This window comes from Saccharomycopsis crataegensis (assembly GCF_037102585.1).
Source record: "Saccharomycopsis crataegensis DNA, jcf7180000000084, whole genome shotgun sequence".
NCBI lineage: Eukaryota > Fungi > Ascomycota > Saccharomycetes > Ascoideales > Saccharomycopsidaceae > Saccharomycopsis > Saccharomycopsis crataegensis.
The window spans coordinates 3,548,252-3,574,278 of NW_027043829.1; the positions used below are offsets into that span (position 1 = coordinate 3,548,252).

At 38.5% G+C, this 26,027-nt stretch overlaps 10 protein-coding genes across 10 annotated transcripts; 6 read left to right on the plus strand and 4 right to left on the minus strand. All coding sequences in view use genetic code 12, as the record gives it.

Moving 5' to 3' along the window:
• Positions 1 to 222: 222 nt before the first annotated feature.
• Positions 223 to 1,798, minus strand: RMR1 (Rmr1p; the record flags this gene model as incomplete). Its single annotated transcript, XM_064998089.1, is given in 2 exon segments — positions 223 to 1,311; positions 1,331 to 1,798. The coding sequence occupies 2 exon segments, from the start codon at positions 1,796 to 1,798 to the stop codon at positions 223 to 225; spliced, it is 1,557 nt and encodes a 518-aa protein (XP_064854161.1).
• A 284-nt stretch (positions 1,799 to 2,082) lies between these two features.
• On the plus strand, positions 2,083 to 3,753 carry EXO5 (Exo5p; the record flags this gene model as incomplete). Its single annotated transcript, XM_064998090.1, has 1 exon — positions 2,083 to 3,753. The coding sequence occupies one exon, from the start codon at positions 2,083 to 2,085 to the stop codon at positions 3,751 to 3,753; it is 1,671 nt and encodes a 556-aa protein (XP_064854162.1).
• An 83-nt stretch (positions 3,754 to 3,836) lies between these two features.
• On the minus strand, positions 3,837 to 7,178 carry DASC09_044920 (uncharacterized protein; the record flags this gene model as incomplete). Its single annotated transcript, XM_064998091.1, has 1 exon — positions 3,837 to 7,178. One exon carries the CDS (start codon positions 7,176 to 7,178, stop codon positions 3,837 to 3,839), a length of 3,342 nt encoding a protein of 1,113 aa, XP_064854163.1.
• A 3,421-nt stretch (positions 7,179 to 10,599) lies between these two features.
• PIM1 (ATP-dependent Lon protease PIM1) lies at positions 10,600 to 14,184 on the plus strand (the record flags this gene model as incomplete). Its single annotated transcript, XM_064998092.1, has 1 exon — positions 10,600 to 14,184. The coding sequence occupies one exon, from the start codon at positions 10,600 to 10,602 to the stop codon at positions 14,182 to 14,184; it is 3,585 nt and encodes a 1,194-aa protein (XP_064854164.1).
• A 522-nt stretch (positions 14,185 to 14,706) lies between these two features.
• On the plus strand, positions 14,707 to 16,734 carry KAR2 (Hsp70 family ATPase KAR2; the record flags this gene model as incomplete). The annotated part of the gene is made up of 1 exon (XM_064998093.1): positions 14,707 to 16,734. One exon carries the CDS (start codon positions 14,707 to 14,709, stop codon positions 16,732 to 16,734), a length of 2,028 nt encoding a protein of 675 aa, XP_064854165.1.
• A 733-nt stretch (positions 16,735 to 17,467) lies between these two features.
• On the plus strand, positions 17,468 to 18,670 carry ZRC1 (Zn(2+) transporter ZRC1; the record flags this gene model as incomplete). Its single annotated transcript, XM_064998094.1, has 1 exon — positions 17,468 to 18,670. The coding sequence occupies one exon, from the start codon at positions 17,468 to 17,470 to the stop codon at positions 18,668 to 18,670; it is 1,203 nt and encodes a 400-aa protein (XP_064854166.1).
• Positions 18,671 to 19,376: 706 nt separating this feature from the next.
• ROT1 (Rot1p) lies at positions 19,377 to 20,096 on the minus strand (the record flags this gene model as incomplete). The annotated part of the gene is made up of 1 exon (XM_064998095.1): positions 19,377 to 20,096. One exon carries the CDS (start codon positions 20,094 to 20,096, stop codon positions 19,377 to 19,379), a length of 720 nt encoding a protein of 239 aa, XP_064854167.1.
• A 439-nt stretch (positions 20,097 to 20,535) lies between these two features.
• Positions 20,536 to 22,692, minus strand: ORC4 (origin recognition complex subunit 4; the record flags this gene model as incomplete). Its single annotated transcript, XM_064998096.1, has 1 exon — positions 20,536 to 22,692. One exon carries the CDS (start codon positions 22,690 to 22,692, stop codon positions 20,536 to 20,538), a length of 2,157 nt encoding a protein of 718 aa, XP_064854168.1.
• Positions 22,693 to 22,937: 245 nt separating this feature from the next.
• TUF1 (translation elongation factor Tu) lies at positions 22,938 to 24,239 on the plus strand (the record flags this gene model as incomplete). Its single annotated transcript, XM_064998097.1, has 1 exon — positions 22,938 to 24,239. The coding sequence occupies one exon, from the start codon at positions 22,938 to 22,940 to the stop codon at positions 24,237 to 24,239; it is 1,302 nt and encodes a 433-aa protein (XP_064854169.1).
• Positions 24,240 to 24,548: 309 nt separating this feature from the next.
• On the plus strand, positions 24,549 to 26,024 carry DASC09_044990 (class II fumarate hydratase; the record flags this gene model as incomplete). Its single annotated transcript, XM_064998098.1, has 1 exon — positions 24,549 to 26,024. One exon carries the CDS (start codon positions 24,549 to 24,551, stop codon positions 26,022 to 26,024), a length of 1,476 nt encoding a protein of 491 aa, XP_064854170.1.
• Between the last annotated feature and the right edge of the window lie 3 nt (positions 26,025 to 26,027).

Here is a 26,027-nt window from a genome sequence, read left to right on the forward strand (position 1 = left end):
AACTTCCATATATATTCTTTTTTTTTCTTTTTTTCTTTTTTTTTTTTTTTTTTTTTTTATATATATGTATTTCATACTTTGAGTCGTATAATTGATGCCCATTGAATGTGCTTATTTTCTCATAAGTATAAATTTTGCAAATTATAAGGTAAACTGTCTTCCTCAAGAAAAAAAAAAAAAAAAGAAAAAGGGTTATACACAACAGCTTTATTATATATTGCGTCAAATTTTAGGCTTCTTATCGTCGATATGACCTTCATCCATTGCATCATTTTCATAGTTGCGCTTCTTGGGGAATGATGAGGGATCAATTTCATCGCCAACTCCATTTCCTGGGAGATCATGGGTTTCTGATTTCCTATCTTTTTCTAATTCTTCCGATGATAAGGCAGCTAAAGCATCCTCACGATTATTCCCATCATATGTTGTTACATCAATAACTTTCGCTGATAAATCATCGTCACTTTTCAAGCACTCCTCAATATCGTCATATTCTACGTCTTCAACCATTTCATTTTGTTTGTTTTCACCTATTTCAGCATGTATCTGGGACTCAGGACTATTACTAGACTCAGCTGGGACATTTTCTTTTAATTCACTGAGTTCATTGGTCCGCAGGGAGTTCGTTGTAGGTATTGTAAATTTGTCACTTGATTCAACAATATCGTCGATCAACAATGCATTATCTTCATGTTTTCCCTCTTCATTATCCAGTAGATCAATAACTTCCACTTCTTGGGCTCTCATAGATTTATATATTTCTTCGGATTGGTTGCTTGGAGATATTTGTTTGTCAAGTTCCCCTTGGGCCTTTGTCCTAGATTTCAGAACTTCATCAAAACCTTTGTCTCTATTCATAATTTCAAGCAATCTATTGAACTGGCTGCTAAACCGTGCCTTGGTTGTGATTCTGATATTGATGGTACTTACTCCGGAACCATTCGAAGAGTTAGAATTCAAGCGATTGAACAAGGACACGATATCTGAAAAGCACACTTCCATACAGTAAATATTGTCCTCACCTAATGCCAATCCTAAATCTGGAAAATCCAATACAAGTTCATAGGCAGTAGACAAAGGGCATCCTAGCGAGATGAATCCGCTTCGAAGGCTAGGAAAAAAAAGTTCCATTTTCTGGTAAATTATCTTCGCGTCGTCGAAAACCCTGGGCATTTGATTGTGTGCTGCAAACTGTGAGCCTGATCTCATCCTGAACCCAAGGTATTCACCACCCTCATAACTCAAAACCACTGGATATTCAAGATATATTTGAGAGGCAGAAATCTGGTCATTATATGGAGCAGGAGACGCCTCTTTTTTTTTTAATTACTGTTTCTTTATATATCATCACATCATCATAATCAGTACCCTCATCGCATTCAGCAACATCATAGGTTTGGTCAGTACCACTTTTGATAGCGCCGAATACCGGGCTAGATGAAGAATGATTTTCTGATACAAGTTCAATGGCATTAGAAAACAATAAATCTGTATCTTTGTTGTTGGTAGCATCTGGAACCTCGTCGTATTCATTAGGGAGTTTCTCCTTCCCCCTTTTGGAATCCAGCTTCTGATAGTCTTCATCTTCTGTGATTCCTTCTTTGTCATTGTAGAGAGCACTGTCAATCAATTGTTCGTATTTGTTTGCGTAGTCGGTGTGTTTATCAGTAAATTCAATTCCCATATCAACATTCTGTCCATTTTCTGTCTCGAAGCTTATTATTTCCTTTGTTTCCATATTCTGTTCCCTTTCAAAAGACGTATCAGTTACACTTCCCTCGGGTTCCATCAAACTCATTATTTTTTGGCTTTTTTGTAAATTTGCTTCAATGAATCACGTTATTTTGGTTCTATAACAATAGATATGACTAGGGACGTGGACGAATTCTCTTATCTTCGGTGGTGGTTCCCTGATGGATGGGATAAACATTGATTGCGATTTCATAAATTTTCCTATTTTTGGTTGACAGCTGCATTAAAATACTTGTTTTCCTGCAAAGAAAAAAAAAATCTCATCGGGAAGATAAAATTGGCTATTATCCCATCCATCCTACAGTAAGATAGATATCTGGAAACAGCACTATGCTGAAGCAGTTTATTGAGAAAGCTCTTTTTAACAGACTTCAAAAGAAAGTGATATCTGTTCCGAGGTATTTACCTGAAGATGCTTTTGCTTCCAATCAAGCAAGCGTAACCGAAATTGAAACTTTACCGCCTTCAAACCATGATTCCTTGGAACCTGCGTTGGAACTAACTGTTCGTGAGTCCATATCTTCATTCTTTGATAAAAGCAAATTCAAAAGTCCTAGAAAACTAAGCAGTCAGTCAGCTGTCGAGTTTACTACCCCATTTGATAAAAGGGTGTTTGAGTTCAAGATTGATAGAGATTCTAGCAACGATTTGTCGGTATTCAATACATCTGGAGTAACACCATACGACGTTTATAACCTCAATTATGATGGATTGAGAGTTGGAGGTGGTAGAGAACGTATTAATAGTGGATGGGATAAGAGACTTTCAGTCACTGGCTTACTAGTGAATAAATGGTGTGAGTTGAACACTATGTATAAAATATATTCAAGATTTGAGAAGATCCTCACTCCTCAAATGATGAGAGGGCTGGTTAAACATGGTCAATTAGAATCTCTTGCACATCCAATTGATGTAGATTTGGTGAGGAGGTTTATGGAGATGATGCCTGAAGAATTATCAAAAGAAGAAAAGTACTCAGAGTCTGTAGTGGACTCTATAGTCAAACTCGTTAATTTGATGATCAACGGAGAGGCAAGAGAATTGAAATTTCATCATTTCATTGATAGAAAAACAAATGTTTTCGTCACCGGTGGCTCTGACCTAAAAGATGAGAATATGCTAGGAAACAGGTATATTTTGGTATCTGCAATCGTTGATCATCTAAGCATTCGTGATATGAACCCAATTCATCGTCTAAGATTTAAAGATTATCCATTTTCTGGAACATTTGATGATCTAAGGAATGATTTTTTGGGATTTCTGGAAGATATTGGCCCAAAATTGACTATCAGTGACGTAAAAACTAGAAGCATACCCCTGATACCTGCACAAGCAAATGTGGTTAATTCTTCTAAATTACAAGTGTCTTTGTACAGAAAAATGCTTGGATTGTTATCAAGCTCGCCCAACACCTACGAGGTACTAATACAAACTGCAAAACGCCATGGGGTTGACGTTGATGCTGCTTTGTCACCCCTACTAGCACTTCGGTTTTCAGAACAACTTCCTTTTTTTGAGTCTGATTTCAAGGAGCTAATGGAGGGTATATTTCCAATAAACTACCCTTATCCGCTTCGCAATCAATCGCCTTCAAGTGAACTTGAGGAAAATGTGGTGTCCTCTGCCGAAAGAAATTTTGCAAACTACGTTTACTTGCTCAATAAATGGAAGCAACCATTAACTTTAAGATACTTCTTACATCGATATTCAACCCTACTCAATGCATTATCATCACAGCTCAATAATAGCGATGAGCTTGAGCTTGATTACTACCATTCAGATTTTGGAAGCTTTGCCCAGATTAAATTCCAGTATGATGGACCAACTCTGGATATGGAGCTTGAGTCAAATGTGAAATTTTGGTTAGGTCAAAGACCAGCAAAGCCGATTGACCCTACTTATAAGAATTTTTCAACGTATTGCACCAGTTGTGAGTACAAGAAAATATGTATTTGGAAGCTGTATCATGAAAAATTGCCTTTTAAAACAGACTTTCATTAATTACTCCGCAAAGGGAGAGAAAAAAAAAATACTGGTCAAGACATTAAAAAGCTATATTTTACGGTGAACACAAATCTTTCATTTTAGTTAGCAGATGTCTCAAAGACAAACCTTTCCAATGGATCCATGAAAAGAACTCCGTTGTGTTTATCAGTACATTTGTCATTGATTTCTTCAAACTCCAAGTCTGTGATTTCATCAAGATCATCTAATACGTCTTCTTGTGTCCTTTTTGGAGTCTTAATATTATAGTCTTTCCTCTTCTCTGCCTGATGTATTTTTTCCAACTTCTTCTTGATGTCACTAATCTTTTCCTTCCAAGTTCTAGTAGCCAATGCTCGGCGACGTTGGATATCGTGAATGTTGGATTCAGAGTACCATCCTGAATCGATAAGCCGCTGTTCAATGGTGGCAAATGCCTGGTCTTCTGCTTGCATCTGCTGGATAGATAAAGTGAGAGACCTTATAAGACTATTCTTAAAGACTTCTTTTGATGATTTGGAAGTACTGTTATTTCTTATAGATAGGTGGGTAATCATATCAGCTGGTGATGATGCGTCGTTACTCATTTCAGTATTGGAGTTCTTAAACGCAGCTCTTTGTGCATCCAGTGGAGCTCGAGAATCAGTCTTCCCATTTTCTACATCACCTGGCTTATGATTTGAGGAATATGGCAATGAGCCATAGCGTAGCGGAGGCAGAATCTGTGATGACCCCATATCTTGCTCATTCAAATAATTTTCAAAATGATATTCGCTAAACCTTGCCAGGTTCAAGGCGTTGACTTTAATAACTGGTGACTTCAATGTTGTAACCTGCTCCTGAATATCAGCATCACTGGAGATATTGAAATCATTAACAATATTATCAACATCAATAATCTCTTTTGTAAAATTTGCATTTAAAATGGTATTGCTGGTATGATCACTCGTAGAATTTGCAATAATTGTTATATCCTCGCTTTGTGAAAGTGAACCTGAACTAATGCTTTTATTAACTCTATCGTGTTCAAATCTCGACAGCAGCTCTGAAAGAGGCGGAGCTTCTCTATTACTATTCTCAATATGAATTTCATCAGTCTTACTATATGAACGTGTGGATGGTGATGTGGTATAGCTTGTAATAGTATTGGATTTCGCCCTACCGTAATATAACCCATCATTAAACCGATTTCTATCAATATTATTTATGTGGTTAGACATATTATTAGAACTTCTCAGAGCAGAGTTTACATGGGGCACAGTTGAGCTGTTGTTGGAGTTGGTACTTCTAGGTGTTTTGGTAGATTTCGAACGATAAAGGTTTGAGAATGATGTTTTCTTAGCTAATGTTCTAGGAGATATCACAGAATCAGAAAACTTAGATTTATTGGGAGTTATGTTTTCGGATTTGCTTGTTCCAAGGCACATATTCAGACTTTGGCTCAATAGAGTATTAACGGCCGAGGACATTGGCTTTTGAGTTATTTCTGTGCTAAATTTACCATCGATGCTTGGTGTAACTCTGCTTGTCAAATAAGTTTCATGTTTAGGGCTGGCTACTGGGCTGGAAAGTTTTCTGATACCCGTTTTCAATTTCCCAAATTTTTCAATCATACTGGTAGAAGAACCGGAAGTATGAAGTTTTGGTAAAAAAAAATCTGAGGAGTTGGTGATGGTATCAGTATGATTATTGGTTCCATCATGAGAATTGGAATACTTATGCAGAGGGGAGTAATCTGTGGTAACATTTGAACTGGATTTCTTGTGTCGATGTGGCTGTAAACTTTTCTTGATAGTGCTTGCAAAGGAATTCATAGTGTTGCTGGTGGTAGTAATACTTCCTTCATCCAGCTGGAAGTCCCCAATACTTGATTTATCTGTTGAAAAATCTCTCTCTTCGATTGCAGATGACGAAGTATTGGAATTCCACCTCGAGTGACTTTTGCTAGTATTGAAACTTCCTTTCCTTTGACGGTTTTGATAATCAATTTCCAGTATCAGAGGTCTAGGGGTAGTGTAATATGTTACAGCGTTGAGTGGCAGATCATCCGAAGTTTCTAATGGAGGAGGCGTAAAACTAGGAATTTGTTCACTAGTCAACGTGTTTTTCCGTCTTATTGAAAAAGAATTGAGTCTTCGCAACTGAGGTAAGGATTTAACGGTCTTCAATTTTGGCTTCGAGGCAAAATTATTGCTGTTATTATTGTTTGCTGTGTTAATTGGAGATCTGACGGAGAAATAATCGTTATTTTTTTCTTTATCCTTTTTAGATATCGTATTAGATCTCGATAAGATTGATAATGATGGCTTAGATATCTTTCTGTGAAGTGACTTCTGTGGTGCTTTAGAATGGGAGGGTGGTTTTGACGGGGAATCCTTCATAATTTCTGCAAGCTCATACTCAGACATTGATGCTTTTTTCATGTATGGCACTCTATCAATAGATCTGGCATCTTCTTCTATTTCATCATCACCAATAGCCTCTCTATTATCAACTTTATTGTTATTTCTCCTATTATTTTGGTTAGGAGTATGATAATCGTAATAATTGGCCATGCTTCTATTACTCGCTGAATTCAATTCGGTATCATTTAAAATATCGATTTGTTGGGTTCTATTTTCAATACCTTGATTAATTTGACCATCATTCTCCAATTTCATATATTGAAATGCAAAATTGATTCCATTATTGCTATCGTTAATCGATCTTAAATCAATACTTTCATTGAAATCATTATAAAGTGGCGAAGTTGGTTCAATAATCGATAAGTTTTTGGCTTGATGTTTATTTCTCACTGGACTGTCAATGAACACTAGTGGGGATAATTCTTTATGATGAGAATTTGGAAAAGCAGAACTATTACTATCACCAATCATTGAACTATGGAATTTGTTAACTGTTGGAGTCACCACTTTTGGACTCAATGGCTCGCTTTTATTATTGTGGGGAATTTTTAGAGTGCCAGTGTCCATGGTGATAGTATAGGCAGAGTCTCTAGCCGGTGGGTTTTCATCTAGTTCTGATTTTTGGTCATCGTTGGAAGAAGTATCGCCGCCACTATCCTCGTTAATTATTGTATTGAATCTATGATTTTCAAGAGAGTCAAAGCTGTCGTTTATTAACCCCTTATAATACTTCAAGACATTAGTGTTGGTGTTTCTGAAAGAATTATTCAAATTATCCAGAACTTCTAATTTCTTGAGCAAATTTGAAAGGCGAGTATCACTGTTTTTGTCCAAAATGCTTTCTTGGGTAATTTCATCATTGGGCATATCATCTCCGTTCTTCAAAATCTGATGGTTTCCGTCTCTTTGGTATTCCCAAGGACTGGTTGAGTTGTATGAAGGCTTACTCATTCCTGTTGCGGTCACTATCAGATCAAGAGAATTGTCGTAATGATTTTGATCATGGTACTCTTTAGAACTGCAGTGATGAGGATCCATGATTTACTCATGAGAGTCTTGTAGGAGCATGTATTTGTGTACTGAATATTTGATCAGAATGTATTCATGAATATGCTTTTGTGATACGTCTTCTGTTGAGAAATGTGCGAGAGATTGAAAAGTAGATTAAACGATGGCTATATGAGTTTATTATTCTAAGTATCTTATATCGTGATCTGTTTCTGTGCTTGTGATTCAAGGCGACGTGGAATGAAATTTGTAGACGGAAAAAAAAAAAATAGAAGTAGAAAAAATGGGAAAAAAAAATATGAGAAAAAAAAAACACAGACTACATTCTCTTAGTATACAACAACAAACAATTGTCCAAACTTTAATGTGATTATTACGAGAACGCAACAAACCTGCCGAGAATCAAATTACTTCGAAACCTTAGTCAATTAATGGAAAAATGGCGAATTATGGTTGAAAGAAATGAATCAATCAATGTAGATCAAGTAAATTGGGCTGTGCACACTGCAGTACTTTTGTCCTCCCTTACTTGGGATGGCATGGGGCCCTTCCAGGGCTGTTTTAAATTGATAATTCAATTTAGAATGAAAGCAAGTCGATTTAAGGAACGTTGGCTATAATATAGTGTCATTTAGCTGCGCCATGCTGGCCTGGTTTTCAATAATCATATAAATATAAATTATGGAGAGGAAAAAAAGTGCAGTTTGATTATATGACGCAGAAATAATGACTGGCTGGGAACTACTCAAAGAATATAATATATAGGTTCAAACAGCTATTGTAAATTTGATGATTTGGTAGTGGATATCTACTAACAGATTTTGCTACAAAAAATAACCGTTGCGTGCCTTCAGAATCAGTTATAAACAGAACTGAGGCCAAAGAAAAGTGAATGCCCGAAGGGAACACTATCATATTGGCAGCATATTAACCATTTACTGAAAAGGTTTGAGGATAATATTGGCGTATGAATGAATGAATGAATGAATTGTATATTAACGAGTCACAGAGGTTCTAAATAACATGCAAGCCGGGCATTTCATGCCGGTCTTTCTAATAGATAAGTATAATACTATAACTTTCTCACAACCTCACACTCCTTGCTTTAAGAATTAATCACATCACCGGTAAAAAACTCAACAATCAAGATTATTAAGGAAAAAAGGTGCAATGTGAAAATATGAGATGAAGTCACTAGTGAATTACCCATCACTAGGAGCTTCATGAACTGAGATGGAGGTCTTTGTTGAGGGGTTTTGGCACTATATCTCAAATACTAAGTATTTTCAATGTAGTGACCATCAGAATTCTGGGGGGATAATAAAAATAAAAATAATAAAAATCAAAAAAATAATAAAATCCAAGTAAAAAATAATTCAAATAATCAAATAGACCAAATAATTCAAATAAGTCAAAATAACCATGTAAACCAAATAAACCAAATAGACCAAATAAACCAAATAAACCAAATGAACCAAATGAACCAAATAAATCAAGCCGTTACCCGGCCTTTTCTGAAATATCTGGACTTGATATTGACTCTGTAAATACGAAACATCGTGGTTTCGTGGTCTAGTTGGTTATGGCATCTGCTTAACACGCAGAACGTCCCCAGTTCGATCCTGGGCGAAATCATTTTTTTTGTAAAATTTTTGAATGTAAATCTTTTTTTCGGTTACCTTTTTGAAGCCATCATAATGGCTTCAAATATTACTTACTACCTGATCTCGAACACTTCACTCAAGGATTCATGGAGAAATAAATCGTTTAAAAAAATTTTCGAGTCTACCAGGTGCATCTAGAGAAATCTTATAACTTTGTTAGAATCAACTATTTCCAGCTATCCCTGTAATAGTATTGATTTATGCCATTGTCTGTTTTTTTGATTAATGGTTTCGTAGATTATCACCATTTCCAAGAAAACAAAGAAACTTGAGTGAATTTTTCTTATCTTTTTTTTTAAAAAAAAAAAAAAAACATTGAATTTAAAGGAGATCCCTACTTACTACCTTCTTTATAAGAGGGCTATCCAGTTTCGCAACACGTGCTTTATTTCTCAATTTCCTCCAAGCAAATAATTTGAGTAATCTTTACAATGTATCGAGAGCGAAAAAAAAAAAAGAGCATCGTTGGATAAGGAAGATTTCATGGCCATGGATGGTAAAGTTTTTGAACTCTGTTGGGTTTTACAGAAGAAGACTCCCAAAAATCAAAAATATATATCCCTAATTTAAATATAATTTCAAAGTACTACTATTGAAGATCATTTATTGATATATCATATTCAAATAACTTATTTAAATTTAAGAAGTACACGCCTTAATGCTTCCTGCTGGCTACACTCCATTCTTCTGCCTTTGTTTTTATTGCTTGCTTCATTCTCATCATATTCCTATCTGGCTTTAAGAATTTTTCATTTTGTTTTCTAAAATATAATTTCAATATCTAGTACATGTTTCTTTTTCTTTAGACTTCTTTATTCACGCTCATTATAAATCGTAGTAGAATGAGGTCGTACTATGAAAGGAGAAATTGACTGTCTTATTTTTATCGACAATTATGCGGAGAGGGCCTCCACGAAAGATGACCTCTCAATATATTAAAGAAAGTGATATCTGTATCAAATAAGAAACAACAATATCCTTTTTCAGCTCTTAAATCTGTTGCTAAATATACTTCCACCTACTGCTGGTGGCTGTCACTTATGGCTAACCAAAATAACATAAAAAAAAAACTTCTGTGTTTTTATCTTCCTGTCATTCGTTATAACTACTAAATTCGTTATTATCAAATCATTCCAAGAATTTAGTATTTTTTACTGCACACCTCCAGTATTAGCTGTGTTCCTCCTAAAAAATAAAAGAGTTATATCTACCTCTGTACCTGTGTCAATGAATAAGGTGAGGCCCGGCAACAGAGGATAAGGTTATAATGGAAGCACACTATAATAGTAAACTGCGCCTCCCGGAAAATTAGGCCGATGGATCCAGAGAGCTATATAAAAGAGACTCCAATACACTGCAAATAAGTATAAAAGTAAGAATAAAAAGTATCCATTCTCAGTATCAGACTTGTAGCCATTGCAGATCTATATTCTCCAAGTCTTTTTAGAGTTGTGGAGTATTTGTGATCAGAATCTATTGAGTTATTATTCAACCAGACTTTACTGCATTCAATAATTGTTAATGCATTTTTTTTCAATACATGTCTATAAGATATTCATAAAATGTATCTTTACCATGAACTTTCTAAATCATGGTGAATGCAGAAGCATGCTGACAAGGACATGTGCGTTTAAGTAACACCTTTTTTGGAAATCCAAATCACATGATTAACAGAAGCAAATTCGTTGGACGTCCAATGTGAGGTTCGAATTTGCCATCCGAAATTACAATCATTTATGTAGACCCTGTATCTATAATCACAACCATATAACAAGTTTTTGGGAAAGATGGCAATCTTCCTGAGACATGTTTCTAAACTAGTCACCGCTAATTTGCATGCTACTCGTAGCAGAAGCTTAATAAATCATGGAAGGTTTGCAAACTCAATACGAAATGCTGCATCCATTAGTATCCGGCCTTCATCTCATTCACTAGGTTTTAATGAGCAACAAAACATCGATGAATATATTTCTTCTACAAAGTACCATCAAGTTACCCCTGATGCTTCAGGGTTCATGAAGAATTATGCGGGGCTCAAGGAAGGTGTAGCAAAGTATCATCTGCTTACAAATGAAGCTTTGTTAGTAGAAAAATTGAACTTGAACAAACTGAAAGAAGATCCAGTGAAACAAGACAAGGAAACTAGTATTGACAAGCTGAAAGATGAGAAACCAGCTGAAAAAGATAACGAAAAAAAGAAAGAGGATGGGGAGGTGGAATCTACTATCAAGAATGAAGACTCAGTGTCTAGAAATTCCAGTGAATCATCGGCCAAATCATCATCATCTTCTCCTTCAAGCAATAATAACAATAATAATGATAATAACGATGGAAATGATAGAAATAACAAAAATGGAAAAAATGATTCGTCACCAGGGATTCCAAAGATCTATCCTCAAATAATGGCTTTACCAATTTCTCGTAGACCATTGTTCCCAGGTTTCTACAAGGCAGTGGTGATTTCCGATCCACAAGTTATGAAAGCTGTCAAACAAATGTTAGAGAAAAGACAGCCTTATATTGCTGCCTTCTTATTCAAGGATGAAAATGCTGAGTCCGATGTCATCAATAGTCCGGATGAAATTTACCCAGTCGGGGTTTTCGGGCAAATCACCAGTGTTTTCCCTTCAAAAGATGAAAAAACTAACGTTGAAACCATGACTGCCCTCATTTATCCTCATAAAAGAATTACTTTAGCTGATGGTAAATTCACACCACCAAAGTCCGAGGAGGAAATTGAAGTTTATAAGACTAATAGAGCAAAGATGTTCGAAGAAGAGGTTATTGCTGATATGGCAAAAGAAGGGAAGAAATTGGTCGAATCCAAGGACAAGGATTTGTCAAAGGATAATGAAGCTGAGGTCACCAAGTCTGAAGATCAAAATTCTCAATACTTGAAAGAAAAAGAAGTTAGAATCTTGGAAAAGATGGATGACGAAGAGGCTGAGAATCCTACCGCGTTTTTGAAGAATTACTGTGTTTCTCTAGTCGACGTTAGTCCATTGGAAGATGATCCATTCGACAAGAAGTCCCCAGTGATTACTGCATTGACTTCAGAGATTTTGAAAGTATTCAAGGAGATTAGTCAATTAAACACCATGTTTAGAGAACAAATTGCCACCTTTAGTGCCTCTATTCAATCAGCAACCACTAATATTTTTGAAGAGCCAGCTAGATTGGCAGATTTTGCCGCAGCAGTCAGCGCTGGTGAAGAGAAAGAATTACAAGAAATCTTGGATTCTCTTGATATTGAAACCCGTTTGAAGAAATCCTTGATTGTTTTGAAGAAAGAATTGATGAATGCGGAATTACAGAATAAGATTTCCAAGGATGTTGAGGGAAAGATCCAAAAAAGACAGCGTGAATACTACTTGATGGAACAATTGAAAGGTATCAAACGTGAATTAGGTATTGATGATGGGCGTGATAAATTAATTGAAACATTCAAGAAGCGTGTGGAGAAATTGAAGTTACCAGAGCAAGTGGAGAAAATCTTTAACGATGAATTGACAAAGCTTAGCACTTTAGAAACAGCTATGTCGGAATTTGGGGTGGTGAGAAATTATTTGGATTGGATTACACAATTGCCTTGGGGCTTGAAATCCAAAGAAAGATATAATATTCCTAAAGCCCTCAAGATCCTTGATGAAGACCATTATGGATTGAAGGATATTAAAGATCGTATTTTGGAATTTATCGCTGTGGGAAAATTACTTGGTAAAGTTGATGGAAAGATCTTATGTTTTGTTGGCCCACCGGGGGTTGGTAAGACTTCTATTGCTAAGTCTATTGCCCGTTCATTGAATAGAGAATACTTTAGATTCAGTGTTGGTGGGATGACCGATGTGGCAGAAATCAAGGGTCACAGAAGAACTTATATCGGTGCTTTACCAGGAAAGGTTGTTCAAGGTTTGAAGAAAACCCAAGCTGAAAACCCATTGATCTTGATTGACGAAATTGACAAGATTGGTTTTGCCGGGGTTCATGGTGATCCATCTGCAGCCTTATTGGAATTGTTGGACCCTGAACAAAATAACACTTTCATGGATAATTACTTAGACGTTCCAATAGACTTATCTAAGGTTTTGTTTGTTTGTACCGCCAACAGTCTTGATACCATTCCTAGACCATTGTTAGACAGAATGGAAGTTATTGAAATCGCTGGTTATATTGCTGAGGAAAAAGTTAAGATTGCCGAAAACTATTTGATCCCACAAGCCAAGGAAACTAGTGGGTTGAAAAACGCTAAGGTGGGTTTGACAGATGAAGCCATCGAAGTTTTGATCAAACAGTATTGTAGAGAAAGTGGTGTGAGAAACTTGAAGAAACAAATCGAAAAAGTTTATAGAAAAGCTGCTCTTAAGGTTGTTAAACAAATCGATACTGAACCCCCAGAAGAAGAAAGTTTGGAAGATTCTAAACAAACTTTATCTGAAGAAAAGAGTGAAGATAGTACCAAATCAGCTAAGCAGTTGGCTGATGAAAAAGTCAATGAAGAAGTGGAGGAAATTGTTAAAGAAGCTGAACCTTCCGACACAGACGTTAATAAATCAGCAGAATCATTGAATCAAGAATCTGAAGAACCAAAATCTTCTGTGGCAAGTGAGGTGGAGACTGGTGTGTCAAAGGAAGATCAAATTACCATTCCTGAAGAGCTTAACATAACAATTGCTCCAGAGAATCTTAAAGAATATATTGGTCCAGCTATATACACCAGTGACAGGTTATACGAAACCACCATTCCTGGGGTGGTGATGGGCTTAGCGTGGACCTCTATGGGTGGTACTGCGTTATATGTTGAATCTGTGCTCAGCCATCCGATCGATGAAAATTCTCATGCCCATCTTGAAAGAACAGGTCAGTTGGGTGATGTGATGAAGGAATCATCTACAATTGCTTATTCTTTCGCCAAGATGTTTTTGTCCAAGAATTATCCAAAGAATAGATTCTTTGAAAAAGCTTCAATTCACTTACATTGTCCAGAAGGCGCTGTTCCAAAAGATGGGCCTAGTGCTGGTGTTACAATGGCCAGTTCGTTCTTGTCATTAGCATTGAATAAACCATTATCCCCAACCGTTGCTATGACTGGGGAGATCACTCTTACTGGTAAAGTATTGAAAATTGGAGGATTAAAGGAAAAGACAATTGCTGCTAAAAGATCTGGAGCCACGACCGTTATTTTCCCCAAAGACAACTTGGTTGACTGGGTAGAACTCCCAGAGAATGTCAAGGAGGGATTAGACTACCTTGCGGCTGACTGGTACGGTGAGGTCTTCCATAAAATTTTCCCAGATGTTACTGCTGAAGAAGGCAATACAGTTTGGAAGAAGGAGTTTGATGCTATTGATGAGAAAAAAGAGAAAAAGGATTAGATTAGCGATATAATTGTTTAAGATATTCGTGTAAATATATGTTATTATTATTACTATTATTATTATTATTATTATTATTATTATTATTATTATTGTTTCCCCAGTAGTCATGCGTATACATTGCCGGCGTTGATAGAATCATCATCATCGGGTGGCAAAACTTGCAAAAAAGTGGCAAAACACTGATTTAAAAACAGTAAAGCTATGAGAGCCAAAGAATCCCCACCGTTTCACCAGCACGTACCAACCACCACCATACAACCGCCAGGATCCTTCATTCCCTCGCTGGTGCCCGATGGTTTGCCCACTGGTTGCTGGACCCAAGGCCGCGGAATCTTCTAGATGGCGTTTGGGTACGCGGCACGTGGAAGAGAAGCTGCGAGAAACAGCGTGGCAGTTGGGCGGTGGAAAATTGTCGACCCGATTATAAAACAGGGTGCGATTCTTCATTTTCCAAATTTCTGCAGTTACATACAAACAAGTGATATCATACATCCATCGTTTCAGAACATAGATAGAACTATGGTGCAACGCTTTGGGAAGAAGAACCTCGTGTTGGCAATCTTTGCCATTCTCTACGCCTTTTTATTTGTCAGTGGGCCATCTCTTATTCAAGCGGTCAACGCTGAAGATGAAGACGCCGTCGACAATTACGGAACCGTCATTGGTATCGATTTGGGTACCACTTACTCCTGTGTCGGTGTCATGAAGTCCGGGAAAGTTGAAATTTTAGCTAATGACCAAGGTAACAGAATCACTCCATCCTGGGTCAGTTTTACTGAAGAAGAAAGATTGGTTGGTGACGCTGCCAAAAATCAAGCAGCTGCCAACGCTAAGAATACCGTTTTCGACATTAAACGTTTGATTGGTTTGAAATATAACGACAAGTCTGTCCAAAAAGATTTGAAACACTTGCCATTTTCTGTTGTAAATCAAGACAATAGACCAGTGGTTCTGGTGGAATACAAAGGTGATGAAAAGAAATTCACCCCAGAAGAAATCTCCGCCATGATTTTAGGTAAGATGAAGTCTATTGCTGAAGATTACTTGGGTAAAACAGTCACCCATGCCGTTGTCACTGTTCCAGCCTACTTCGACGATGCTCAAAGACAAGCTACCAAGGACGCTGGTACCATTGCTGGATTGACCATTTTACGTATTGTTAATGAACCAACCGCTGCCGCCATCGCCTATGGTTTGGACCAAAAGGGTGAGCGTCAAATTGTCGTTTACGATTTGGGTGGTGGTACTTTCGATGTTTCCTTGTTGTCCATTGAAAACGGGGTCTTTGAAGTTTTGGCTACCGCCGGTGACACTCACTTGGGTGGTGAAGATTTTGATTTCAGAGTTGTCAGACATTTCCAAAAGATCTTGAAAAAGAAGTACGACGTTGATATTACTGGTAACACCAAGGCCATGGGTAAGTTGAAGAGAGAAGTTGAAAAGGCCAAGAGAACTTTGTCCTCTCAAAAATCTACCAGAATTGAAATCGACTCTCTCGCCGATGGTGTTGACTTCTCTGAAACTTTGACCAGAGCCAAGTTTGAAGAATTGAACATTGAATTGTTCAAGAAGACTTTGAAACCAGTTGAAAGAGTCTTGAAGGATGCTGGTGTCAAGAAGGATGAAATCGACGACATTGTTCTCGTTGGTGGTTCTACCAGAATTCCAAAGGTTCAAGAGTTATTGGAAAAGTACTTTGACGGTAAACAACCTTCTAAGGGTATTAACCCAGATGAAGCTGTTGCTTACGGTGCTGCCGTCCAAGCCGGTGTCTTGTCTGGTGAAGAAGGTGTTGAAGATATCGTGTTGTTGGATGTTAATCCTTTGACCTTGGGTATTGAAACTACCGGTGGTGTGATGACTAAATTGATCAACAGAAACACTGCTATCCCAACCAGAAAATCCCAAATTTTCTCCACCGCTGCTGAAAACCAACCAACCGTGTTGATTCAAGTTTACGAAGGTGAAAGAACTTTGGCCAAGGACAACAACTTGTTAGGGAAGTTTGAATTGACTGGTATTCCACCAGCTCCAAGAGGTGTTCCACAAATTGAAGTTACTTTCAACTTGGATGCCAATGGTATCTTAAAGGTCAACGCTGTTGACAAAGGTACTGGTAAGGCTGAATCTATTACTATCAATAATGATAAGGGTAGATTGTCTAAGGAACAAATTGAAAAGATGGTTGAAGAGGCTGAAAAGTACGCCAGCGAAGATAAGGAACTTAGAGAAAAGATTGAAGCTAAGAACGCCTTGGAAAACTACGCTATCAGTTTGAAAAACCAAATTACCGATGGTGCCTTAGCTGAAAAGTTGGACGAAGACGACAAGGAAACTTTAGAAGATGCCGTTAAGGACACTCTTGAATGGTTGGAAGACAACTCTGATGATGCTACCAAAGAAGAACTTGAAGAAAAGAAGGAAGCCTTGTCCAAGGTTGCTTACCCAATAACTTCTAAGTTGTACGGTAGTGCCCCAGGTGCTGAAGATGAAGATTTCGAAGACGACGAAGATGAAGATGATGACTTCTTGCACGATGAATTGTGATTTTGATTAATGATGATTTTGCGGGAGGTTTTTTTCTTTTTTTTTTTTCCCCAAAATTCTTTAAATTATCATTATTATTGATACAAGATAAAGAGGAAGAAAAAAAAAGGGATTTCCTATGAATTGATTGTATAACAGTTTTACCATTACTTTTTTTGTTTTTTAAATTTTTTTCATTACTTTTAAATATATATTTATACTACAATAACATTCAAGAACTTTGTAGAATTGGCGAGTCTCGGCAGTGGCCCACCCCCCCTGACTGGAACAATGTGGGACAAAAGAACTAGCGAAGTCCTACCTATCACTTACATACACACAAAGAAACAAGCTAAAAAAGGTTGCTTGTCTACCACTGTCAAATGAGAGTTTTCTGATACATTGCCAAAGGGAGGGCTGTATTCCAGAACAGGCATATTGCCTCCATATATCTGGCATTATCGCACTTGCACAGTTAAAAATTTTTTTTTTTTTTCTTTTTTTTTTTTCCTCTTTATTTTTATTTTTTTCCCTAAATTTTTAAACATTCAAACACCACTGCGGCCCACCTTTCAGTTTTGTCCACACAATTCAGAAAAAAGAACCAGTAATAATAATAATAATAATAATAACATAGACAATATCTGATTGAAACATCAATCACAAACAAAATATTTTTCTCATTTTGTGCGAATAGTTCTGCCTTTTCTTTTCTGTTTATTTTTGTCGGAGTGAATCATAACACAGCAGTATCATGGGTGCCTCGAAGGAAACCAGGATCGTCATCCTTCTTGTGATTGACACAGTCTTCTGCTTGATTGAAGCAATCACTGGTTATGCCGTCCACTCTCTTGCCCTTGTGGCTGACTCTTTCCACATGTTGAACGATATCTTCTCGTTGGTGGTTGCGCTTTGGGCAGTTCGGGTTGCCAAAAACCGTGGTGCTGATGCCAAATACACTTATGGCTGGCAAAGAGCTGAGATCTTGGGGGCCTTGATCAATGCAGTTTTCTTGTTGGCGCTTTGTATCACCATCTTTATTGAAGCTATCCAAAGATTCATCACCCCAGAAGTCATCACTAACCCACAATTGATCTTGTGGGTCGGGGTTGCTGGGCTCACTTCCAACTTTATTGGATTATTCTTGTTCCACGATATTGGCCATGGCGGTCACTCCCACTCGCACGGTGGCGATCTGTTTGGTGAAAATGAAGAAGAAGGCGCCGGGCACTACCATGACCATGCAGGGTACCACGACGATGAAAGTCATTCTCATTCCCACGGTGGCCATTATGATGAAGAAGCTGCGATTCACACTATTGAACCGGTATTGCCAGAAGATGTTGTTGCCCATGAATTACACAAGTCCCACAATCATGAAACTCAAAAGAAACTTAAGAATGGTCAAGATGGCCATTCTCTCAATATGAGAGGGGTTTTCTTACATGTCCTCGGTGATGCTCTTGGTAATATTGGGGTTATTGTTAGCGCTTTGCTTATCTGGAAGACCGATTACACTTGGAGATTCTATTTTGATCCGGCAATTTCCCTTTTTATCACCGCGATCATCTTCTCCACCGCCTTGCCACTTTGTCGCTCAGCTTCCAAGATTTTACTTCAAGCAACCCCTTCGACCATCTCTGCTGATCATGTCCAAGAAGACGTGTTGGCGATCCCTGGGGTGGTTGCGGTCCATGATCTTCATATTTGGAACTTGACCGAACAAATTTCAATCGCCTCCTTGCACGCTGAACTTAACGTTGCCCCAGATTCATTCACCAAAGTGGTTGATGATATTCGTACATGCTTACATGCTTATGGTGTTCAGTCAGTGACCGTCCAGCCAGAATTTATCGACCCTGCAAACAGTTCTATCAGTGATTCTCAATCCAGTCACAATAGCACCAATGAGACTTATGGTGCTATCAGTAATTGTACCTCCGGTTTCAAGAAATGATCTATTTGGCTTCTCCCCATTATTTGCGCTAATTTACTAAATTTTGTAGAAGTGCACTATACTATTATAGTTTCAAATCCACCCTTTTTCTATAGATCCTCCACATCCTTTATTTTCTCTTTTTTTTTTCATTTTCTTTCTATTATTATCGGGATGATTTTTTACTTATTATCGAACTGATTAGATTGTCTTATTCGTGTTACTGATTTTTTTTTGTTCACTGATTTTCTTCATAATATTTATCCCCGCTACTTTTTCTAATTAATCTTCAACAATTTCATATTTCCTATTCATGAGAAACGATTTAGTAATTTCAAAGATATCTGCCATATATCGTTAAGATTATAAAACGAAAAATATATAGAGAATTGTTTTAACCTTCAATGGTGGGCGTACTTATGACAGGCCATGTCACTTTCATTAATATTTGAGACAAAATTCTTTTGCAACATCAAAACTTCATAAAGTATGTATATATTATACACATTACCAAAAAAATTAACAAAAAAGAAAGAAAAGAAGCATAATCCATTCATCAGTCTAAATGTATGTAAGCTTATGTATGGTACATAAATAAAACCTATATTTTAACCAAAACCTGAAGGGAAACAAATATCAATAGGAATAATTTTTTTTTTGTGCGACCAAGTAAGTCAGTCTCTTATGAAATTTCCCCGAAATCAAAAAATAAATAAAATAGAACAAATCAAACAAATGCATACGATACCGCACCCAAACCAAAAAGGGCGATCCCAAAGTACCATATGTTACTATGATCGGAGGTTACTCTAATGGCATTAGTTTTTCTTTGGTTTTCCAAACTTCTCTTGACTTTTCTTCTAGAAGATGATCCGGAGGTGGCAGATGCGGTGGCTGTAGGGTTCAAGGTCTCTGTTGGCAAAATGAGGGCAGGTCTATAGGCGAGCCAGAGTGGTGGGATAGGAGCCCCATCGGCATCGTAGAGTTGTAACTTCCAACGACCATTGTACGAATCAACGTACACAATGTATTCTGAAAAAGAGGTGTTGGAACTATAACGAGTGTACACCGAGGTACCATCATCATTACATGGATCACTCAACAATTGACGGCCATCGACCGCGATAGATTGAAAGTTAATCTGCCCATCACTAATGTTGTAAGTCCCATGCTCCCATTGAAGCACAGCGGTTGGGCAAGTGTGGTCTTTGGCATTAGGGGTCACCACATAAAGAGCCGACTCGTAGTACCCATCTTCGGTGAACGAGTAACTACGGCCAGGAAGACTAGGCTCGATCAAGAGCTCATCGACTGGATCGTAGAACCCTGGGCCGGTGAACACCATATTTGACTTTGTTGACCAGGTCCCATAAAGACTGGAATCAAGCGATGCAGCGCTGGCAGCAGTGGCGAGGGACACTGAGGCTAGGAGTTTTGTGAAGATCATATTTTATGTGGAAAAATAGAAGCAATGCCTGATTCTTGAGGCTATGATAATGATATATAGGCTCTTCTTGAGGGATGACAAAGAAAAAAAACTAGAACAAACACTAGATTATTTTCCAACAATGACAATGAAAAGAAAAGAGCGATCCACTCTCTAGTAATATCTTTGATTTATATGTTTGTTGCTTATTGAGAGACCTCTCCTTCCTGGCAAAACAGACGGTGCTCTCTTCGTGTCGTTTTTTGGAATTTTTTTCTTTTCTTGTCGTGGGTTGCCCGTCCTCACATTGTCAATAACTGCGGCAGTGCAATACAGTACAATACAATGTATTAATTTTTGTATATAATTACCCAAAATAATATGATGGGTCCTACAAAATAGTATAATTGAACCAATATAATACACGTGTATATAGTACAGCCATAGATCACACCTATTCTCACACTCTCGCGTACCTCCGTAACATATTGTCTTTGGCTACCAACCCTTGTAAGTCTCGCATATCAACCTCCAACTGGAACGCCCGCGTATCGTAATTATCCACCGCATTGCTATTATTGGCCCCTTTGCCCCTTCTGTTATTTAATCTCACCTGGCCAGATGGTGCAATAATCAACCCTAGCTCTTCCAACTTCTCCCAGGTCGCACGACAGGCTTTCTTGCTCCAGATTCTAAACCCAATTGGGCCGGCGTTGGCAATAGACTTCCCGGTACCGTCTAAGACTTTTGTTTTCCGCAGGTCATTGATAGCTTTGGAAAGCTTTACATACTCTTCGTAACACAAGTTGAAATTCACAAAATTCAAATCGAGTTTCAAAGTCACCCTGGCTGCACAAATCACCATAAACAATTGGAGGTCCGACATCGATTCGTTGAAAAGACCTTTGAGAATATTGTTCGAGGCATCGAATTCTTGAAAATTATTCACCAGGTTATATTTGGCAAAACCCAGGTCCAATGGGAAAGCTGCGACACCGTTATTGATCTTGGTGATGGGGTAAACGCACGATTTCAATAGTTCTCCATGATTCTTGACAGTAATAAAGTTTTTGAGCACCAATTCTTTGAAATTCTTCCCGAAATTTTGGTGATAAAACAACGCATTCATGTAATCATTCCAAACAAGACCATATTTCTTGTTGACCAATTTCAGATTGTTGATCTCTTCAAAACTCAAACATAAATTATATCGCAAATCAAACCAGAAAAATTCCGCTTCAGAATCCGTATGGAAATTCATTAAAACGTTACGATCCCCAATATCCTTGGGGCCAAAATGACCAAAAAAATTGATGATTCGTTGTGAGAATCTTGAGCTCACTCTTTTCTCCAATTGTTCTTTGACATTGACCTTAGTGGTTAGCCCCACCACGCTGATGGGAATTGTATGATTACTACTTGCCAAATCAAACAAATTGTAGAGTAAAGTTTGGCGATTATGGGTAGCAAACTTTTCAAATTCATCAATAACAAATACCAATGCCACCGCTTTGCCTTGTTTATCACCAACACTAATCTGTTCTAAACTCGATAAAATTGCAGAAAAAGTCTCATTAATCGATCTTTTCTCGAATCTCTTGTCATTATTTTCTTGTTCTCCATCACTTGCATCGTCATCGTCATATTCATCATAACCAGGTCCATCATCCTCTTTGTAAAATTCCAGAAATTGACCAGTAGATTTCCCCAAGTTCCGTAGATTCACATCTAATTGTCTAGCAATCTCACGAACCGCAGATTTATCATCAGTTTGTAACGAGCCATTAAGTCTAATAGTCATAAACGTTTTGTTGCTTCCGGAATTGTATTTATCGTTTAGACTCGTCAATGCGTTTTCTAACGTCAACTTTTTCCCAGATTTTTTGGCTCCAATTAAAAGACACGAAGATGAAGCACCATTAATTACACTATGTTCAAGAAAAGCGTATACTTGGTTATATTTTGCCAGTAAGGAGTTAGGAAGTTGGTTTACCTTTTGACTAGGGTCATACAACCCAACAACTGGTTTAATAAATGGGATCCGTGAGCTGACATCGGGTACCAGGTCCCTGGTGATCTTTTTAAGGATCACTGACTTTACATAATTCACATCACCAGCAGTAGTTTCAAGGGTTTGGGAGTTGAATTTTTTGAGGCACTCGATGGTGGCATCGTCACAATTCCAGGCACCATAATTCAAACTGTTTTCGTTGTTGGCGTCTTTTTCCTTGAAAGATTTCTCGACCATTACTGAGCTCTGTTGCTTTAAGATTTCCTTTAAGATAACGTCGAATCCCAATTGCTGATCATCTTGGTCGTTTGTAAGTGCTGATTCTCTGTATCGAGATTGTAATCGCGTGGTTTTCCGAATTCGTTTATTGTCGCCAGCATCTTCAGGATAAGGATTGCGAGACCGCTTATTACTTTTCGTAGTTAAGGATTCGTCAAGGTTATTATTCTCTTTTTGACCAGACTGGGTTAGAACTTCTCCTTCTTTTTCATCTTGTTGTTGTTGTTGTTGTTGTTGTTGTTGTTGTTGCATGGCGAGGGTTGCAGCATCATCTTGACTGTCCACTTTGTCACCCCCAATTCCTCGGAACCAGGCAAGCAACGACATGATAGTGCGAGTATTCTGAATAGCTACTACCAGTAACACACCAATGATTTATGCTATTGTTATATTGTTGTTGTTAGAGTATTTATTATTATTATTATAATAACCTCCTCTCTCACGTGACACCCGCACACCAGGACAGGCGATTTTCGTTTTTTTTTCCCCTCCAATCGAAAATTTTCATCTCATCAGAAATTAACATCTGTTTTTGTTTGTTACCATCCACATCCAAGAAGATTATCTCAAAGATGTTCTCCGGTATCACCTTATCCAGAACTTTGCGTTCGATCCGCCCGGTTCTCAAGGGTATCTCCTCTGCCAGAGCCCCAGCCTTGTCCAGATCTTATGCCGTCAGCTTTGACCGTTCCAAGCCTCACTTGAACGTCGGTACCATTGGTCACGTCGATCACGGTAAGACTACCTTGACCGCCGCCATCACCAAGTGTTTGGCTGACAAGGGTCAAGCCGACTTCTTGGATTACAACTCCATTGACAGAGCTCCAGAAGAAAGAGAAAGAGGTATCACCATTTCCACCGCCCACGTCGAATACGAAACTGAAAAACGTCACTATGCCCACGTCGATTGTCCAGGTCACGCTGATTACATTAAGAACATGATTACTGGTGCCGCCCAAATGGACGGTGCTATCATTGTTGTTGCTGCTACTGATGGTCAAATGCCTCAAACTAGAGAACATTTGCTTTTGGCTCGTCAAGTTGGTGTTCAACACCTTGTTGTGTTTGTCAACAAGGTCGACACCATTGATGACCCAGAAATGTTGGAATTGGTTGAAATGGAAATGAGAGAAGTCTTGACTCAATATGGTTTTGATGGTGATAACACCCCAGTCATCATGGGTTCTGCTTTGTGTGCTTTGGAAGGTAGAGAACCAGAAATTGGTGAAAAGGCTATTGCCAAATTGTTGGACGCCGTTGACGAATACATCCCAACCCCTGTTAGAGACACTGAACAATCTTTCTTGATGCCTATTGAAGATGTCTTCTCCATTTCTGGTAGAGGTACCGTTGTTACTGGTAGAGCCGAACGTGGTACTTTGAAGAAGGGTGAAGAAGTTGAAATTGTCGGTTTCAACAAGGTCCCATTGAAGACTATTGTCACTGGTATTGAAATGTTCAGAAAGGAATTAGACTCTGCTATGGCTGGTGATAACGCTGGTATTTTGTTAAGAGGTATCAAGAAGGAACAACTTAGAAGAGGTATGGTCATGGCTAAGCCAGGTACCCTCAGTGCCCACACTAAGTTCTTGGCCTCCATTTACGTTTTGACTAAGGAAGAAGGTGGTAGACACTCTCCATTTGGTGAATTCTACAGACCTCAAGTCTTTATCAGAACCGGTAACGTCACCACAACCTTGACTTTCCCAGATGGTGAAGATGTCGACCACTCCAAGCAAGTCTTCCCAGGTGACAACGTTGAAATGCAATGTGAATTGGTTGCCCCAACCCCAATTGAAGTTGGTCAACGTTTCAATATCAGAGAAGGTGGTAAGACCGTCGCCACTGGTTTGGTCACTAGAATGATCGAGTAAATGCAATGACTGAATTATTGTATCTTCTTGATAAACAGGAAGCGTTGTTATACATAGGTTTTCTACTGTAAATATATCAAGAATTAGTTTGTGATCGCCAATTGTAAGATTGAAATGATAAAGAATCTCTTTTCACGTAGTGCCAAAAAAAAACCATTCCGGCTTCGGCTCCGGCTCCCGGCCAACAAAAAAAAAAAAATTGGCGTCAATTTGATTAAAAAGATCAAAATTCTTTGAGAAAGACAGGAATCACTTTTCAAAGAAGGCTGTCTCTGTCTGTCACCAAATTCCACCCCACAAACACATACCATGCTTTCCAGAAACGTCACCAAATTCTGTGCTACTCGCCGTATCATTTCTCAAAGAAACCTTCATGTTTCCGCCGCTCTTTTGAATAAAAGAGTTGAAACTGATGCCTTTGGTGAGATCGAGGTCGACACCACCAGATACTGGGGTGCCCAAACTCAAAGATCTTTGCAAAACTTCGACATCGGTCAACCAACCGCTAGATTGCCTCCCTCCTTGATCAAATCTTTTGGTATTCTTAAAAAAGCTGCTGCCATCGTCAATGAACGTTACGGTACCCTCAAGCCAGAAGTTGCCAAAGCTATCCAACAAGCTGCCACCGAAGTTTCCGAAGGGAAATTGATCGACCACTTCCCATTGGTGGTGTTCCAAACCGGTTCTGGTACCCAATCTAATATGAACGCCAATGAAGTCATCTCCAACAGAGCCATCGAATTGTTGGGCGGTGTCATGGGTTCCAAGAAACCAGTGCATCCAAACGACGATGTCAACAAGTCTCAATCCTCTAACGACACTTTCCCAACTGTGATGCACATTGCTGCCGTCACTGAAATCTCCCAAAGCTTGCTTCCTGAATTGGCTGCCTTAAGAGAGGCTTTGCAAGCTAAATCTGACGAATTCGCCAATATTGTCAAGATTGGTAGAACCCACTTGCAAGACGCTACCCCATTGACCTTGGGCCAAGAATTCTCCGGTTACGTCCAACAAGTCACCAACGGTATTGCCAGAGTCGAAAGTTCTTTGGGTACTTTGAGATGTTTGGCTCAAGGTGGTACTGCCGTCGGTACCGGTTTGAACACCAAGAAGGGTTGGGACTCCGACATTGCCTCCGAAGTCTCTAACTTGACCGGTCTCGAATTCAAGGCCGCTCCAAACAAATTCGAAGCTCTTGCTGCTCATGATGCTATTGTCGAAGCCTCTGGTGCTCTTAACACTGTTGCCGTCTCTCTTTTCAAGATCGCCAACGATATCAGATACTTGGGTTCTGGTCCACGTTGTGGGTACGGTGAATTGGCCTTGCCAGAAAACGAACCTGGTTCGTCAATCATGCCTGGTAAAGTTAACCCAACCCAAAACGAAGCCCTTACCATGGTCTGTACTCAAGTGTTTGGTAACCACTCCACCATCACTTTTGCCGGTGCCTCCGGTCAATTCGAATTGAATGTTTTCAAGCCAGTCATGATCTACAACTTGTTGCAATCTATTTCTTTGCTTGCCGACGGTGCCAAATCTTTTAGAATCCACTGTGTTGAAGGTATTAAAGCTAACGAAGATAAGATTAACAAATTGTTGCACGAATCCTTGATGTTGGTCACCGCCTTGAACCCATACATTGGTTACGACAAGGCCTCCAAGGTTGCCAAGAACGCCCACAAGAAGGGAATCACTTTGAAGGAATCTGCTTTGGAATTGGGGGTTTTGACTGAAGAAGAATTCAAGAAATGGGTTGTCCCAGAAGATATGATTGGCCCAAAATAAAAA